This window comes from Rhinoderma darwinii, chromosome 6, assembly GCF_050947455.1.
Source record: "Rhinoderma darwinii isolate aRhiDar2 chromosome 6, aRhiDar2.hap1, whole genome shotgun sequence".
Taxonomy (NCBI): Eukaryota; Metazoa; Chordata; class Amphibia; order Anura; family Rhinodermatidae; genus Rhinoderma; species Rhinoderma darwinii.
In genome coordinates, this window is record NC_134692.1 from 15424355 (window position 1) to 15439381 (window position 15027).

Below are 15027 nucleotides of genomic sequence, written 5' to 3' on the forward strand. Positions count from 1 at the left end.
TGTCTGGAAGATTAAGGGCATGACCACACGTGGCGGATTTCCTCCGCAACTGTCCGCATCAATGCCGCACCTAATCCGGGTTGCGGATTACGGCTGCGGATCTGCCCAAAATGTGCAGTAAATTGATGCGGACTAGCTGCTGCGGACTGCGGGAAAAGTGCTTCCCTTCTCCCTATCAGTGCAGGATAGAGAGAAGGGACAGCACTTTCCCTAGTGAAAGTAAACGATTTTCATACTTACCGGCCGTTGTCTTGGTGACGCGTCCCTCTTTCGGCATCCAGCCCGACCTCCCTGGATGACGCGCCAGTCCATGTGACCGCTGCAGCCTGTGCTTGGCCTGTGATTGGCTGCAGCCGTCACTTAGACTGAAACGTCATCCTGGGAAGCCGGACTGGAGACAGAAGCAGGGAGTTCTCGGTAAGTATGAACTTCTATTTTTTTTACAGGTTGCTGTATAGTGGGATCGGTAGTCACTGTCCAGGGGTCAGAAACAGTTACTGCCGATCGCTTAACTCTTTCAGCACCCTGGACAGTGACTATTTACTGACGTCTCCTAGCAACGCTCCCGTAATTCCAGGAGCCCCATTGACTTCCTCAGTCTGGCTGTAGACCTAGAAATACATAGGTCCAGCCAGAATGAAGAAATGTCAAGTTAAAAAAGCAAGACGCATCCGCAGCACACATAACATGTGCATGACAGCTGCGGACTTCATTGCGGAAATTAGAATCTCCATTGAAGTCAATGGAGAAATTCCGCCATGAGTCCGCAACCAGTCCACCACACCTCCGCAACAGACAGAGCATGCTGCGGACACCAAATTCCGCTCCGCAGCCTATGCTCCGCAGCGGAATTTTACGCATCGTCTAAACGAACACTTCTAAATAGAAGTGTAAGTCAATGCAGAAACGGCTCCGCTGCGGATTAACGCTGCGGAGTGTCCGCAGCGGAATGCTAGTGAAATTCCGCCACGTGTGAACTCAGCCTTAGGGTATGTGCACACGTAGTGTTTTCATCAGTTTTTCGGGCCGTAAACGTCCCGAAAACCGGCTGAAAAATCGGAAGCAGGACGCTCACAAACATCTGCCCTTTGATTTCAATGGGAAATACGGCATTCTATTCCGACGGGGCATTTTTTACGCGGCCGTTATGTGAACATACCTTTAGGTTATGTTCACAGAGTTTTTTTTACGCTGTTTTTAAGGCGGAAACCGCTTTGGAAATATTCAATGGACGGCGGAGGCGTTTTTTTCCCGCGAGCGGAAAAAAGAAGCATCATGCCCTTTCTTCAGGCCTCTCCATCTCTGACCTCCCATTGACATCAACGGGAGGCAAAGAAAGCAGTTTTCGCTGCGTTTTTTGCCCGCAGCACTCAACGGCTGTGGACGAAAAACACTGCAAAAAACGCGGCAAAGAGAATGCAGGCAGGTCAAAATCTGGCTCAAAATTCCTGGCGGATTTTTCCGCCTGCAAAAAAACTCAGTGTGAACAGGGCTTTTTAGAAACACGCACAATTTCCATGTAGCCGAGAAATAATTACGACTCGCTATAATCAGCATAAGAATGAAGCAAACGTGGACCCAGCTGCAAATCCATATTTTTTGGCCGCAGAGATTGGCATCCAGAGCGGTTTTCATCATTTTTCACATTTGGCAATCTTCTGACTTTGGAATAATAGATGAGCGGATCGCGCTACTGTTTTATTTGTTCTGCCATGAAAAGTTGTGAAATATCAGTTATGGATAATGTTTGGGAAGTCTCTTGTGGAGTTGGACCGCAGACAAAAAACGATGTATAATAGATGACGGCTCTTTCATTTCTCGGGAAGTGTTTGGATAAAATAGAGACGTTCGTGGTCTTCACTTTGTGCATCCGGAGCAGCCGCTCACTGCTAATGTTTTATGCATTTATGGAATTAATAGACGTTTAGGGGGATGGGAAAATGGAGCACGACTGCGGCGGCTCCGTCTTGTGTTATAGGTTTTTATAGTTTCTCTAGTAAATGGATGAGATGATGACGCTTTTTAAGTACAGACCAATTCCTTTCGTCCTGCACTACATGGTCTTGAGATCCAACCAGATGTGTAGCTAAGGTTTTCTTCAGTTCGCAGCCCCAGTTTTGTATCTAAATACATTGGCCAAAGCAGCCTTGCCCCTGCTTCTAACATCAATAAATAATTGTATGGATTGTCCAGGAAAAATACAAAAGTTATCACTCTCATGATGCGTTAATTAAAAAAATAAAAAATAAAAATGCAACATCCTAAAGGCCAAAATAGTCCTTACGGTCTAAGCGGGGTTGTCTGATAAAAAACAACCTCTTTTCAAAAAGAAGGCGGCGCGGCGATCATCTCCCTGCCCTACATTTCTCCTGCTGTGGCCATCCATGTAATGCGAGGCTGCGGCGTGTACGCCATAGCTCTTACAGAGCGCCTCTCTGTTCCGGCACATAGAGAGGGTCTGGATTTCCCCAGGACATCGTTTACATAACACTGGAAACCTCCTTTAAGCTTGTTGACCCATCTGCAGACCAACCCTGGTGAATTTAAGGCCCCCATACACAAGAGATTAATGTTGGCCGAACTCGCCGATTCCAGTGGGAATGGCCATACATCTAATTTATATGAGGGTTTCCGGGCACCATTTATCGGGGGAAGGAAGAATTGACCATGTTGAATTTCAAAGCTCCATCCTTTTGTTCTCAGGGGAGATAAGCGGTCGGCAGAGGTGTCTGGCAGCAGCTTATTCCACTCTTCCCATTGAATTCCCATGCACGCTCGGCCGGATGAGCGTTTGGCCGACAGCTATTGAAAGTGTATGGCCACCTGTAATCCTGTATATAATTATGGAAACTTCTGCCGGGCTAAAGGGAAGCGATTTCATTGCTCTACTATGGAATTGCAATTTGTGCTGTTTTCTGACATATTCTTTCGCATTTGAAATATAAGGACTTACCGGGTTAGGTAGATAGTTAGGCGTCAATTAACAAGTGTCCAATACGCCTCGTTATATATAAATAATGTAGCAAACGTAGCGCCCCGTTGTCAGGCTGCAGTGCGGGGCTTCTTATCACGTCCATCTCTATGGGTAAGCCCAGCTTCACACTCTCTATGTAAGATATTTGACTCTTTCCCTGGCGTACTCAGTCACACTACTATATTCTGATCCTAGTTTACTTTATTGCTACATCCTATCTTTTGTAATGCTATAACTTACTATGTTTCAATTTTCTAAACACTTTGAATAACCTTTGGAGGAAACATATGACTCTTTTAGCGAGTCCTTTTTTTCGCTCCAAATTTGCGGATACTTTGCATTTATTATCTCCACTAGCATTTTTTTATCTTCATTGTTACGTATGCAATAATTAATTTATTTAGACTGGATCACCTATTATCCATTCTGGTTTGTGACTTACTGCCAGGGATTTTGTGTTACGGTGGGCCGAATACCCCTAATTTATAAAATCCTTGAAGCCGCCACACTGTGCTCCTATTTTTATTCGGATCTGTTTTTGAATTTTATGTAATACCCTTTATGTTGTATGTCCCAATAAAATATGTTAATTTTTTCACTACATCTATGGCGTAATGACTTCTTTTTCTCTAAGTTTTCCATATTCTTTCGCATGTAAACCAAGATTCATGTAAGAAATCTTGTTTCGAGCAGCCGCCTGTATGATGACCTTACGTCCTTTTTTTGAGCACACATAAAGAAGCATTGCCCGATCCCTTTACTGGATAATGAGCTGTCGTTTTTGGTATGCAGCTCACTTCTCAGCGCTTACATCGGCTTTGTTAACAATCTTTCAGGCTTATTTCCCTACTGATGTAAGTGTTCTCTGCTGCGCTCGGCAGACATGGCAGCATATGCCGGCACAGCGTGGTCAGTGCGTGTTTTACTCAAGAGAAGGAGGCGATTTATATAATTGCGCTTTCTATCGATGCCTCTTTTCCAGTTTATTCTATCATGCAATGTGAAAATGTATCTCGTTTTATTCACCATTGAATATGTTTCTCTACAAGTTTATTTGCTGCTTTTCAACCACAACGTTTCTTAGCATTGACACTATTCTGAAGGTAATCTGAAATAGCTAAAAGTTGTCTAAATCTGTCTTAAAGGGGTATTTTCATTTTACACATTATTACACACCCACCTACCCATTAAATTCAATGATAAAAAACCACCTGCGTGAATTAGCGAACAGGTCAACCGGTAACCTATCTCCCTTTCATGCATTTATGGGATATCCTAATTTATATGCCATACATTTATAAGATAGGTATACCCCTTTAATGATCTCTGTATTCAGCCCTATTTGTTTATACAGTAACTAGAAAATGTGCAATTAGCTCTAGGAGAAGCTGATCATATGATTGGACAGGTTACTGCTTTCCACAAGATCATAATACGTATCTGCTTAAATACTCTGTGCTGCTGAACATTCATCCACTATCAACCTGGGTACCTTCACCTTCTCAAATCATGAACCTATTCAGCTATGCCCTCTCTAACATAACCCATACCCTGCAATATTCTAGGATAAAAAGTAGTCACAGCAGAACAATTATCAGATATGTACGATAAAGCAGTTTTCTCTTGCTCCTTTTTAAGTGCCCCCTCTAGCCCCCCATAAATGGCCACAGCGCTTCCATCATAGTGTCAGTCACAATCCCCCCCATAAAAGAGTAAGCCAGTGTGCTCCCTCAAGTGCCACCCAAAAAGTTCCCATAAGAGATAAACAGAGCCCTCAACCGTGACCCCAAAAGTGTCAACCACAGTGCCCCATTAGTACCGATGCCAGGGAGAGGTACAACTAAGAGCGACCTCGGATGAGATTAAATTTGTCACTAGTGCCCCAATACATTATAGGGGCCTTCTGGTTTAGAAAACTCATTTTCAAATATCTGATTAGTTTCTGAGTTAATGGGGGGGGGGGGGGGAGGAGTAGTCCCATTTGGGACCTCCATCAATTAGCTAATACCAAGCTATAGAGATCTCCTCCCTCTCTGGAGGACCCGGCATATCATTGCATATAAGGATAGTCCATTGATTACAATGGGCACATTGTAATACTTCATTTCCCCTGTGGTGGCGCTGCTGGTAAATTGAACACTTGCTGCCGGGTTCTCTCATAGATTACAGCTGATCGCTAGGTATCTCAGCAGTGGGACACCCTGTCAGGGCATGCTGGGAGTTGTAGTATTTATGTAATTTCCTGTATGAAAAAGGTTTGAATGCTCCTAAACGTTTCCACCTATAAAACTCTATTCTCTCCTCACCCCATAAGTCACCATGTTCATTTATATTTAGAAAACGTAGTCTTGAAAATAACTGAGAAAAGTGGTGGAAAAATAAAGACAATTCAATTACAGCAAGAAGCCAACGTGTTCTGTCCATGCAGATTGATCACAGTCTGGAACACTGCGCAGAGTTTCCTAACAAACAGCAGATTGGATCCCGTGAATTTTTTATAGTGGAAACAATATGTTATATTGCGGCAATAAAATATATGGCTCAGAATGGAATTTAAAGGGGAAGCAACATATTAATACTGAAAGAGTAAATTCACATTTCTAACTAAGGGCATGACAGGGATTTTGCACCTTAAGGGCATGCCCAGACGTGGCGGAATTCTTCCGCAACTGTCCGCATTAATGCCGCACAGAATCTGCGTTGCAGATTCTGTTGCGGATCTGCCCAAATGGGCATTAAATTGATGCGGACTAGCCGCTGCGTATTGAGGTGAAAGTACTTCCCTTCTCTCTATCAGTGCAGGATAGAGAGAAGGGACAGCCCTTTCCCTAGTGAAAGTAAAAGAATTTCATACTTACCGGCCGTTGCCTTTGTGACGCGTCCCTCTTTCGGCATCCAGCCCGACCTCCCTGGATGACGCGGCAGTCCATGTGACCGCTGCAGCCTGTGATTGGCTGCAGCCTGTGATTGGCCTGTGATTGGCTGCAGCCGTCACTTAGACTGAAACGTCATCCTGGGAAGCCGGACTGGAGACAGAAGCAGGGAGTTCTCGGTAAGTATGAACTTCTATTTTTTTGACAGGTTGCTGTATATTGTGATCGGAAGTCACTGTCCAGGGTGCAGAAACAGTTACTGCCGATCGCTTAACTCTTTCAGCACCCTGGACAGTGACTATTTACTGACGTCGCCTAGCAACGCTCCCATAATTACGGGTGCACACACATAGTCACCCATAATTACGGGAGCCCCATTGACTTCCTCAGTCTGGCTGTAGACCTAGAAATACACATAGGTCCAGCCAGAATGAAGAAATGTCATGTTAAAAAACCAATATGCTCCGCAGCACACATAACATGTACATGACATCTGCGGACTTCATTGCCGAATTTAGAATCTCCATTGAAGTCAATGGAGAAATTCCGCAATGAGTCCGCAACCAGTCCGCCACACGTCCGCAACATCCATTGTATGCTGCGGACACCAAATTCCGCACCGCAACCTATGCTCCGCAGCGGAATTGTCTGCAACGTGCAAACGAACCCTACTAAAAAGCTGAGGAAGGCAATGGAGAAACGGGTCCGCTGCGGATTTCCGCTGCGGAGTGTCCGCAGCGGAATTCCAGAGCAATTCCGCCACGTCTGGCCATGCCCTTAGTGTACGAACACACAGAGTAAACACTGCGCATTTTCCTCAACGGAATCATTGCAGAAAATCCGCAGCGTATTACAGTAGCAGCAGCGTGGGTGAGATTTCAACAAATCTCGTCCCCACACTGCGGAAAAATGCAGTCGAAAAAAAACACAAATTGACCTGCGATTTCTTCAACAGCGGCATGTCAGTTAATGCTGCGTATTCGCAGCTCTTTCGTGAAGGGTTTTCCCATTGAATTCTATGGGGTGCTTAAACCCGCAACAAAGTGGTGTGTGTTGCGACATTTGCGGCGGAATCACAGCGAACCCGCCGCAGAAATTGCAAGTAAGAAAAAAAAAAGTTATACTTACCCAGGGTTCCCTGCTTCTTCTCCAGTCCGGCCTTCCTGGATGACGTTGCAGGCCATGTGACCGCTGCAGACAATCACATGGCCTGCAACGTCATCCAGTGGGGCCGGAGAAAACGTCAGAGGAGGAAGGGGGTAAGTATCTGCGATAATTTACGCAGCGGAATTTACGCTTGACGCAGTGTATCCGCCCTGAATACGCTGTGTGTGTTCCTACCCGAAGGGCAATGAATTCGTTGCGGAAAATCCACAGTGTTTACGCTGTGTGTGTTCGTACCCTGAGGAATCAACTGTTTCCACCCTATGAACTATCTCGGCTCTGACTTGCACCCTTCCACAGCACTTTTAGGCTATGTTCACACAGGGCGGATACGCTGCGTAAAAGTACACAGCGTATCTGCCCTGGGCGCCGCAAGTCATCCCAGGAGGCCGGCCTGGATGAAGAAGCACAGAAAACTTGGTAAGTATAACTTTTTTTTTTGAGTTGCGATTTTTGTAATGCGGAATCGCAGCTTTTTCACTGCAAAAAAACACAACATCTGCTATTTGTTGTTGGTTTTACCTCTCATTTAATTCAATAGGGAAAACCCGCAACAAAAAAGCAGCGATTACGCAAATACAATTGACATGCTGCCGATTAAACAAACGCAACTCAGGTTTTTCCGCTTCAAATTTTATCCACTCTGCTGCTACTTTGTTATGCTGTGGATTTTCCACAGCGACATACAATGAGGAAAATCCGCAGTATTTACGCTACGTGTGAATTTACCCTTACTTATACTTGCCAACTCTTCTGGAATGTTTGAGAGACTCCTGCAAAAAAGGGAGATCTCCCAGACTCCCAGAAAAGCCGGCAAATCTCCCGAGCACTGTCATCTTAAAGATATACTCACATCTCCCGTTCCTGTAGTCCTCTACTCTCCCCAACATGGCAGTCAATGTCCTGATGCCAGTCCTTGATCCCACGAGTAAAGAGGACTGCAGGAACGGGACGAGGTGAGTATCTGCACATCTGGTCTGAGGTCTGTATTTAGGGAGGTCTGGTCTGTGGTCTAAAAAAAGGGGATCTGGTCTGAGGTCTTTATTAAGGGGGTCCGGTCTAAAGTTTATATTGAAGGGGATCTGGGGTCTCATTAGGAGGTCTGGTCAAAGAGACTGTATTAAGGAAGGGTTTGGAATCTGTATTACGTGTTTCTGGTCCGAGGACTATATTTGCTGGGGTTTGGGGTCTGTATTTCTTTAGGGGGTCTGTAGGGGGTCTATGTTTATTAATTGGATTTGCACTGGGGTCTGTATTAGTTTCAGGGTACAGGGAGGTTTGTATGTTTATTTGGGGGGTCTGGTCTGGGGTCTGTATTATTTTAGGGGGTCATTTTAGTATGTAATGAAGGTGGGGGTCATATGAACTTTTTGTGTTTTAAATGCCATAGGTTGGGGACGTGCCCTTAATTAATCGGCTGGGCAAAAGGCCAACAACTTTGCGCTATATAGCATTTTTCGGTGTCTCTCTGATGTCCCTTCTCAAAAGTTGGCAAGTATTCTTTAAATGGAGAAGGAGCCAAAATTTTTTACTTGGGATGGGTAACTATATGCCAGGCTCTTTTCACATGTCCCCTATGGTGGAAAACCCCTTTACTGTCGGACATATATGTTGTACTGCACTAAATATTTGCTCTTGAGCTGCAGAGATTGGAAACAATCTTCAGGTAATTGGAGAAAAGGGGCTCCCCAACTACACCGTGCAGGACAAGCAATACAAAAACGGGGTTATCCAAACCTGGCATACTTTAAAAGTCACTAAAAACCAGACACTAGGTGGCGATAGAAGGTGTGGAGGTGCACATGGGCTTGGTGGGCCACAGGCTGCCAAGCCACATATGAGGTGAGCAGTAATGTAACAGTGGAGCCGGCATATATTCATCTTTATAGTGTAGATGAATCCTATACAACAAGATAGATGTCGTATGGTCCGGCAGCACTCAATGTCATTGGTGGTGGGCCCCTGGTATGGCTTTTGCTTCAGGGCCCAGGACCTTCAATCTATGCTGATACTAGGTCTGTAGATAAAATATGGGACCCCTTGAGTTAGATTTGCCTCTCACTTGGGTATGCGGAGTGGTTCATTAATGTTAATGGCACCATAGTCTTCATTTTACAGGAGTCATTGGATTTTCATTACAACCTATGAAAATACAAATCTTAATTTTGGTATTCCCGTTTCTTCTTTTTTGCTGGTAGGGTGGAGAGAGACCAAATCAATGTGGGCATATACAATATAAGTTATATGACGGAATGATAATGTTATTACAGAGGTGACTGTTATTTCATGCCCGCGGTTGGCTGAAGACTCATGTCTTTATTCTCTTGTAGACCTTCCTGTCGCCCCAGAGCTGTGTGTGGACGGGCCCCCGGTGCAGCTGGTATGTAAGGTGCCCTGCAGTCTGGATTGTGTCATCAGTGAGTGGTCAGACTGGTCACCGTGCTCCCGGACTTGTTCTACTAAAAATGCAGAAGGGAAGCAAAGCAGAACCAGATCGATCCTTGCCTACCCTGGAGAAGGTGAGTGCCCAACAGTACTATGTATATGGGCACCTATGATATTACCGGATCCCTCAGATTACCAAACATTCTGGTTTATTAGCCATAGAGAAGTAAACTTTACAATTACCAGGCAGGATCTGATCATCTTGTTGGCAGGGTGGCAACTTTATGGCTGTCCGTTTATCTCTAACAGGAGTAGTCGCCCATCAGAGTGAGCAAGGCAAAGTTGTGCAATGTTACAGGAGCTGAGTGACAACCCTCAGGGCCATATCGGTTGTCGCTCAGCATTCGGGGAAACGGATATAACTAAGAAACGATCCTGAGAATGTTGGGGCCGCAGTGATGGTCTAGTGATGGCCCTGTGGCGGATTTGGCCAACTTCTGGGGGCGCTGCCCGATTCCATTCAATAGAGTGGGGTTGCTGTCAAATGTACAGCCGGTGGCCGGGAGTGCCGCTGGATGAGGAAATCTTTGAAGGGGGTGAGCTGCTAAAGAAGCGCTGCAGCCCCTTCTATTTTAGGATTGTTGTGGGTCCTGGCAGTCCAGACCGACTGGGCTGGGGGCCTGGGAACAATATATTGTAGAATTGTCACATTGTTGTGATTCATATATATGTGTAGTGTGGACAGAGGAAAAATGACCATACAGACAACTAGGCATTCAGAGCATTAGGGGAGGTTTACAGCCAAACGACACTATAGGGATTCACGGGGGCCGGATCTCAGTTTTTTTGTTTGGAGTTCCCCTGTTTCCCATCATACAGTTAAATTATATAATTCTTTGCGCCTGCAGCCACCAGTAGGGGGAGCTTACCACATACAGATATATACAGCTCCTATTCAGATAAGTGGGAGCTATATAAATACCAAATTTTGTCTCATCACAGACAACACTTTTAAGGCCCCATTCACATCATGTTTATTTGTCTATGTTTAAGGTCTATGCCGGGAAAAGCTCCCAAGGTATACGTTAACTATAGGCTGTGACCCATAGGCTACAATGGCATCCATTTTACAGATACTTCATGAAAAATCTATTGAAAAGCTCATGAAATATCCGCGTAACGGATGCCGTGGCGGATCTTATACATTGGCATATGTCCCCCATAGACTCACAAAAATTTTTTACTTTTCATTTTACTGGACTCTGCTGGATAGAATAGTGTAGGATAGAATAGACAAGTTTAGCTTATAGGTTTGGAGCTTTCCGGACGTACGCGCTACATGTTAACAAAATACGTGTTGTGAATAGGGTGCAATATGAGAGTCCAACTCCTGAGACCCCCCCCCCCCCAGCTGATTTTAATGGGGGAAGTTACCGGCCGGGATGTGAAACATTACATGTGGGCCGTTCACATACGCTTGTTAGCGGCACTTAACTCTGGCTGATAGGTGGCGATTCCCAGTGGCGGACGCCCCTCTATGACGTTCCATATCACATGATAGGGCATATGGACTGGGGTTGTCCTGATAGGAAAACCCCTCGAAGAAGACGTCTCCACATTTTAAGATCATTCTGAATTTTCAGTCATATTTTTTTGATGATAGAAAACATCAGACTTTTAAGTGTTGGATTGCAGCAAGTAATATCATGGGTTAAACTGAATTCTACTGAGAAGTTTGAATCTATTTTATTGTAATTATCAACATGATGCAATGATATTATTTACTCCTCCGCCGCAGGTGGAAAACTCTGTCCTTCAAACCAAGCCTTGTATGAGTATCGATTGTGCAACGACCATCCCTGCTCGACATTTTACTGGGAGGCATCACCATGGGAACCGTGCGCTGCAGCCGCAAAGATAACACAACTAAACGGCACCGTCAGCTGGAACAATGAGGCGACATGTGGCCTGGGGGTGCAAACCCGGGGAGTCGCCTGCATTAAGAGTCATGGAGGACAAGTCACGAGCAAAAGGTCATTTTTACTAAATGTTAATGTAATACAAGATAAAAGCTTCTGTACGATGTTCCAAAACAGATTGAAGTAAAATTCGTCATTGTATCTGGAGAAAATTCTTACAGAAAAATTTAATAAACACGGATAGTCTTGGTTTTCTAGGAGTCCATAGCTTGGGGCAACCCCATGATAGAGTTTGGAGAAGGAGGTTCAGGCAGGGCTAAGTTGGGCATTGGGGTGCAGATAGGGTTACCACCTGTTATATTCAAAAACATCGGCCAGGTTCAGGGTATATTTACACATGTTGGTTTTGTTGTGCCAAATACGCCACAAAACCAGAATCTGTAAGTATCCTCCAATATGGGTAACAAGGCGTCAGAATCCTCCGACCTCAGCTCTTGACTCTCAGATCCGGGGTAGACAGGCACTGTGTACATGTTCGACTGCTGAATGTGAGGGTCTCCAACTCCCTGCCGCCTTGCCCACTGCAATTTTCCACCCGCGCCAATCTCAAACTTGACCTAGTCCAGAAGCTTCTGACGTTCCCAGGGCTGGGTGGCCTGGTAAAGGAGGAGTACCCAATGCAAATAAGTAGTAACCTGACTGCACATGCAAAAATACAGACACTTGCTCTTGCTGGTAAATATATTTTACTGCTACCTGCCTCCCAGTTTAAATACCGGCTGGGCCAAAGGTTTATCGGCCTGGTGGCAATCCAAGGTGAAGATAGGGGACGACGACAAGAGTAGGCACTTGCTAGACCAGAAGAGGAAGCGTTAAGTTGTTCACAGGTATCTGGGTTTGGAAGATGATTGAATATATTCTGTAAGGTCCATCAGATGTATGGTGAACATGGCTATGATGGCGCAAATAAAGAAGTTTCCCAACTTATCCAATCACTTTACGATCCCTGGGGGTCTGACTGCTGGGATTCCCACCGATCCTAAGAGTGTAGGTGCCACAGTGCTAGTTTAGTGGTGGCCCTGTGGTGGACTTGCCTTGAGGGACTTGTTGCCTGATCCCATTCAATAGAGTAGGGCCATGCTTCAGTTACCTGCACAGCCGGTGGCCGGGAGTGTCGCTGCATGAGTAAAACTTTGAAGGGGTTGTGTTGCTAAAGCAGTGCTGTGGCCCCTTCAATTTTAGGATTGGTGGGGGGTCGGGGCAGTCAGATTATCCGACTGGGCTGGGGGTCTGGGAACAATATATTGCAGTATTGTGGTATATTTGTCAGTGTGGTGTGGTGCTTGTGCTCTCAGTTTGGCCACTGGGGGTGCATGGCAAGGTGAGCTCTTTCCATCTGTACACATGTTGTGGTGCTGTATGGTGGTGTCTGTTGCTGTAGTGCTGCACTTGTGGGGGGACGTGGCCCAGAGCCAAGGAGGCTTGGCACGTTCTGAAGGCATGGGTGCTTTTGGGCCCCTGGGTTGCTCCCTCTGCAGGAGCGGTGCTGCGGTGGCGGTAGCCGCCATGCGGTGCTGCAACCGCTAGAGTAGGGACCCACTTTAAAGAGGTCGCCGTGAAGTGGCAAGTGGGCTTATACAGTTTGATCAAAATGTTTACAAAGAACCTCATGTTCATGTTTCTAAATTATGCCTAGCGGCTCAGATCAACGTATATACTGTGGATTGTGCGGTCCATGTCTAGTTTCTCACAATGCTGATATTGTGGTATATTTGTCAGTGTGGTGTGGACAGAAGAAGAATGACCATACGGACAACTAGGCATTCAGAGCATTAGGGGAGGCCCACAGCCAAACTGCACTATAGAGATTTACAGGGGCAGGATCTCCGTTTTTTGTATGAAGCTCCCCAGGTAAATTATATAATTCTTCGTGCCGGCAGCCACCAGTAGGGGGAGCTTATTGCATACAAATTTATACAGCTCCCATTCAGATAAATGGGGACTATATAAATCCTGATTTTTGGTAGATAAGTATGTAGATATCTTTAATTGAGGATATTTCAAGTCAGGTGGGTTCCAGAAGTGTCTAGGTTTAAAATTTGACTTCTGCTTTAATTTCAGATGCCCGGAATCGACTAAACCTGAAACAGTTAGATCCTGTACTTTGCCTTGCGCTAAAGATTGTATTGTAACTTTATTTAGTGAGTGGACTCTGTGCCCCAAAACATGCCAGACTGGTGAGTATATAACTCTATGACCATTGTGATGTTTAATATTTAGGTCACCTTGGGCTGGCTTTAAAGAGGTTGTCATACAAAAATCATTTAATAATAAAAGTATAACTGCCGTAGTGATCACTAGGGTCCCGTGGCCCCAGTTTGTATGGAGCAGTGGTCATGCATGCGCACTTCCGCCCCATTTATTCTCCATGGGGCTGACTGAGTACCTCGCTTGGTTATATCCATCTGTTCCATAGAAAGTCAATAGTGTGGTATCGCTCAATATGTATATATTTAATGAGACATGAAGTTTCAGTTTCCAGGAGTTATATTCTTCTATATAGGAGTCAGTAATAAAGTTGTTATATTCTTGTACATAGGGGGCAGTATAATAGTAGTTATATTCTTGTGTATAGGGGAAAATATTGTTGTAGTTATATTCTTGTATATAGGAGCAGTATTATAGTAGTTATATTCTTGTATATAGGGGGCAGTATTATAGTAGTTATATTCTTGTATATAGGAGACAGTATTATAGTAGTTATATTCTTGTATATAGGGGGCAGTATTATAGTAGTTATATTCTTGTATATAGGAGCAGTATTATAGTAGTTATATTCTTGTATATAGGGGGCAGTATTATAGTAGTTATATTCTTGTATATAGGGGCAGTATTATAGTAGTTATATTCTTGTATATAGGGGGCAGTATTATAGTAGTTATATTCTTGTATATAGGGGCAGTATTATAGTAGTTATATTCTTGTATATAGGGAGCAGTATTATAGTACTTATATTCTTGTATATAGGGAGCAGTATTATAGTAGTTATATTCTTGTACATAGGGGCAGTATTATAGTAGGTATATTCTTGTATATAGGAGCAGTATTATAGTAGTTATATTCTTGTACATAGGGGGCAGTATTACAGTAGTTATATTCTTGTATATAGGGAGCAGTATTATAGTAGTTATATTCTTGTATATAGGGGGCAGTATTATAGTAGTTATATTCTTGTACATAGGGGGCAGTGTTATAGTAGTTATATTCTTGTATATAGGAGCAGTATTATAGTAGTTATATTCTTGTATATAGGAGCAGTATTATAGTAGTTATATTCTTGTATATAGGAGCAGTATTATAGTAGTTATATGCTTGTATATAGGAGCAGTATTATAGTAGTTATATTCTTGTATATAGGAGCAGTATTATAGTAGTTATATTCTTGTATATAGGGAGCAGTATTATAGTAGTTATATTCTTGTATATAGGGGGCAGTATTAAAGTAGTTATATTCTTGTATATAGGGGCAGTATTATAGTAGTTATATTCTTGTATATAGGAACAGTATTATAGTAGTTATATTCTTGTATAAAGGGAGCAGTATTAGGGCAAAGCCCCACGTGGCGGAATTGCTCTTGAATTCCGCTGCGGACACTCCGCAGCGTTAATCCGCAGCAGAGCCGTTTCTCCATTGCCTTCCACTTCTTTTTAG

At 44.2% G+C, this 15027-nt stretch overlaps 1 protein-coding gene across 1 annotated transcript in view; it reads left to right on the forward strand.

The window, feature by feature from the left end:
* Positions 1–15027, forward strand: part of THSD7B (thrombospondin type 1 domain containing 7B) — a 406197-nt gene that overhangs the window by 212739 nt on the left and 178431 nt on the right. The window contains exons 8-10 of the mRNA XM_075829232.1: positions 9342–9530; positions 11195–11429; positions 13437–13552. Coding sequence (XP_075685347.1) covers positions 9342–9530; positions 11195–11429; positions 13437–13552 — 540 coding nt within the window. The remainder of the gene's footprint in view (positions 1–9341; positions 9531–11194; positions 11430–13436; positions 13553–15027) is intronic.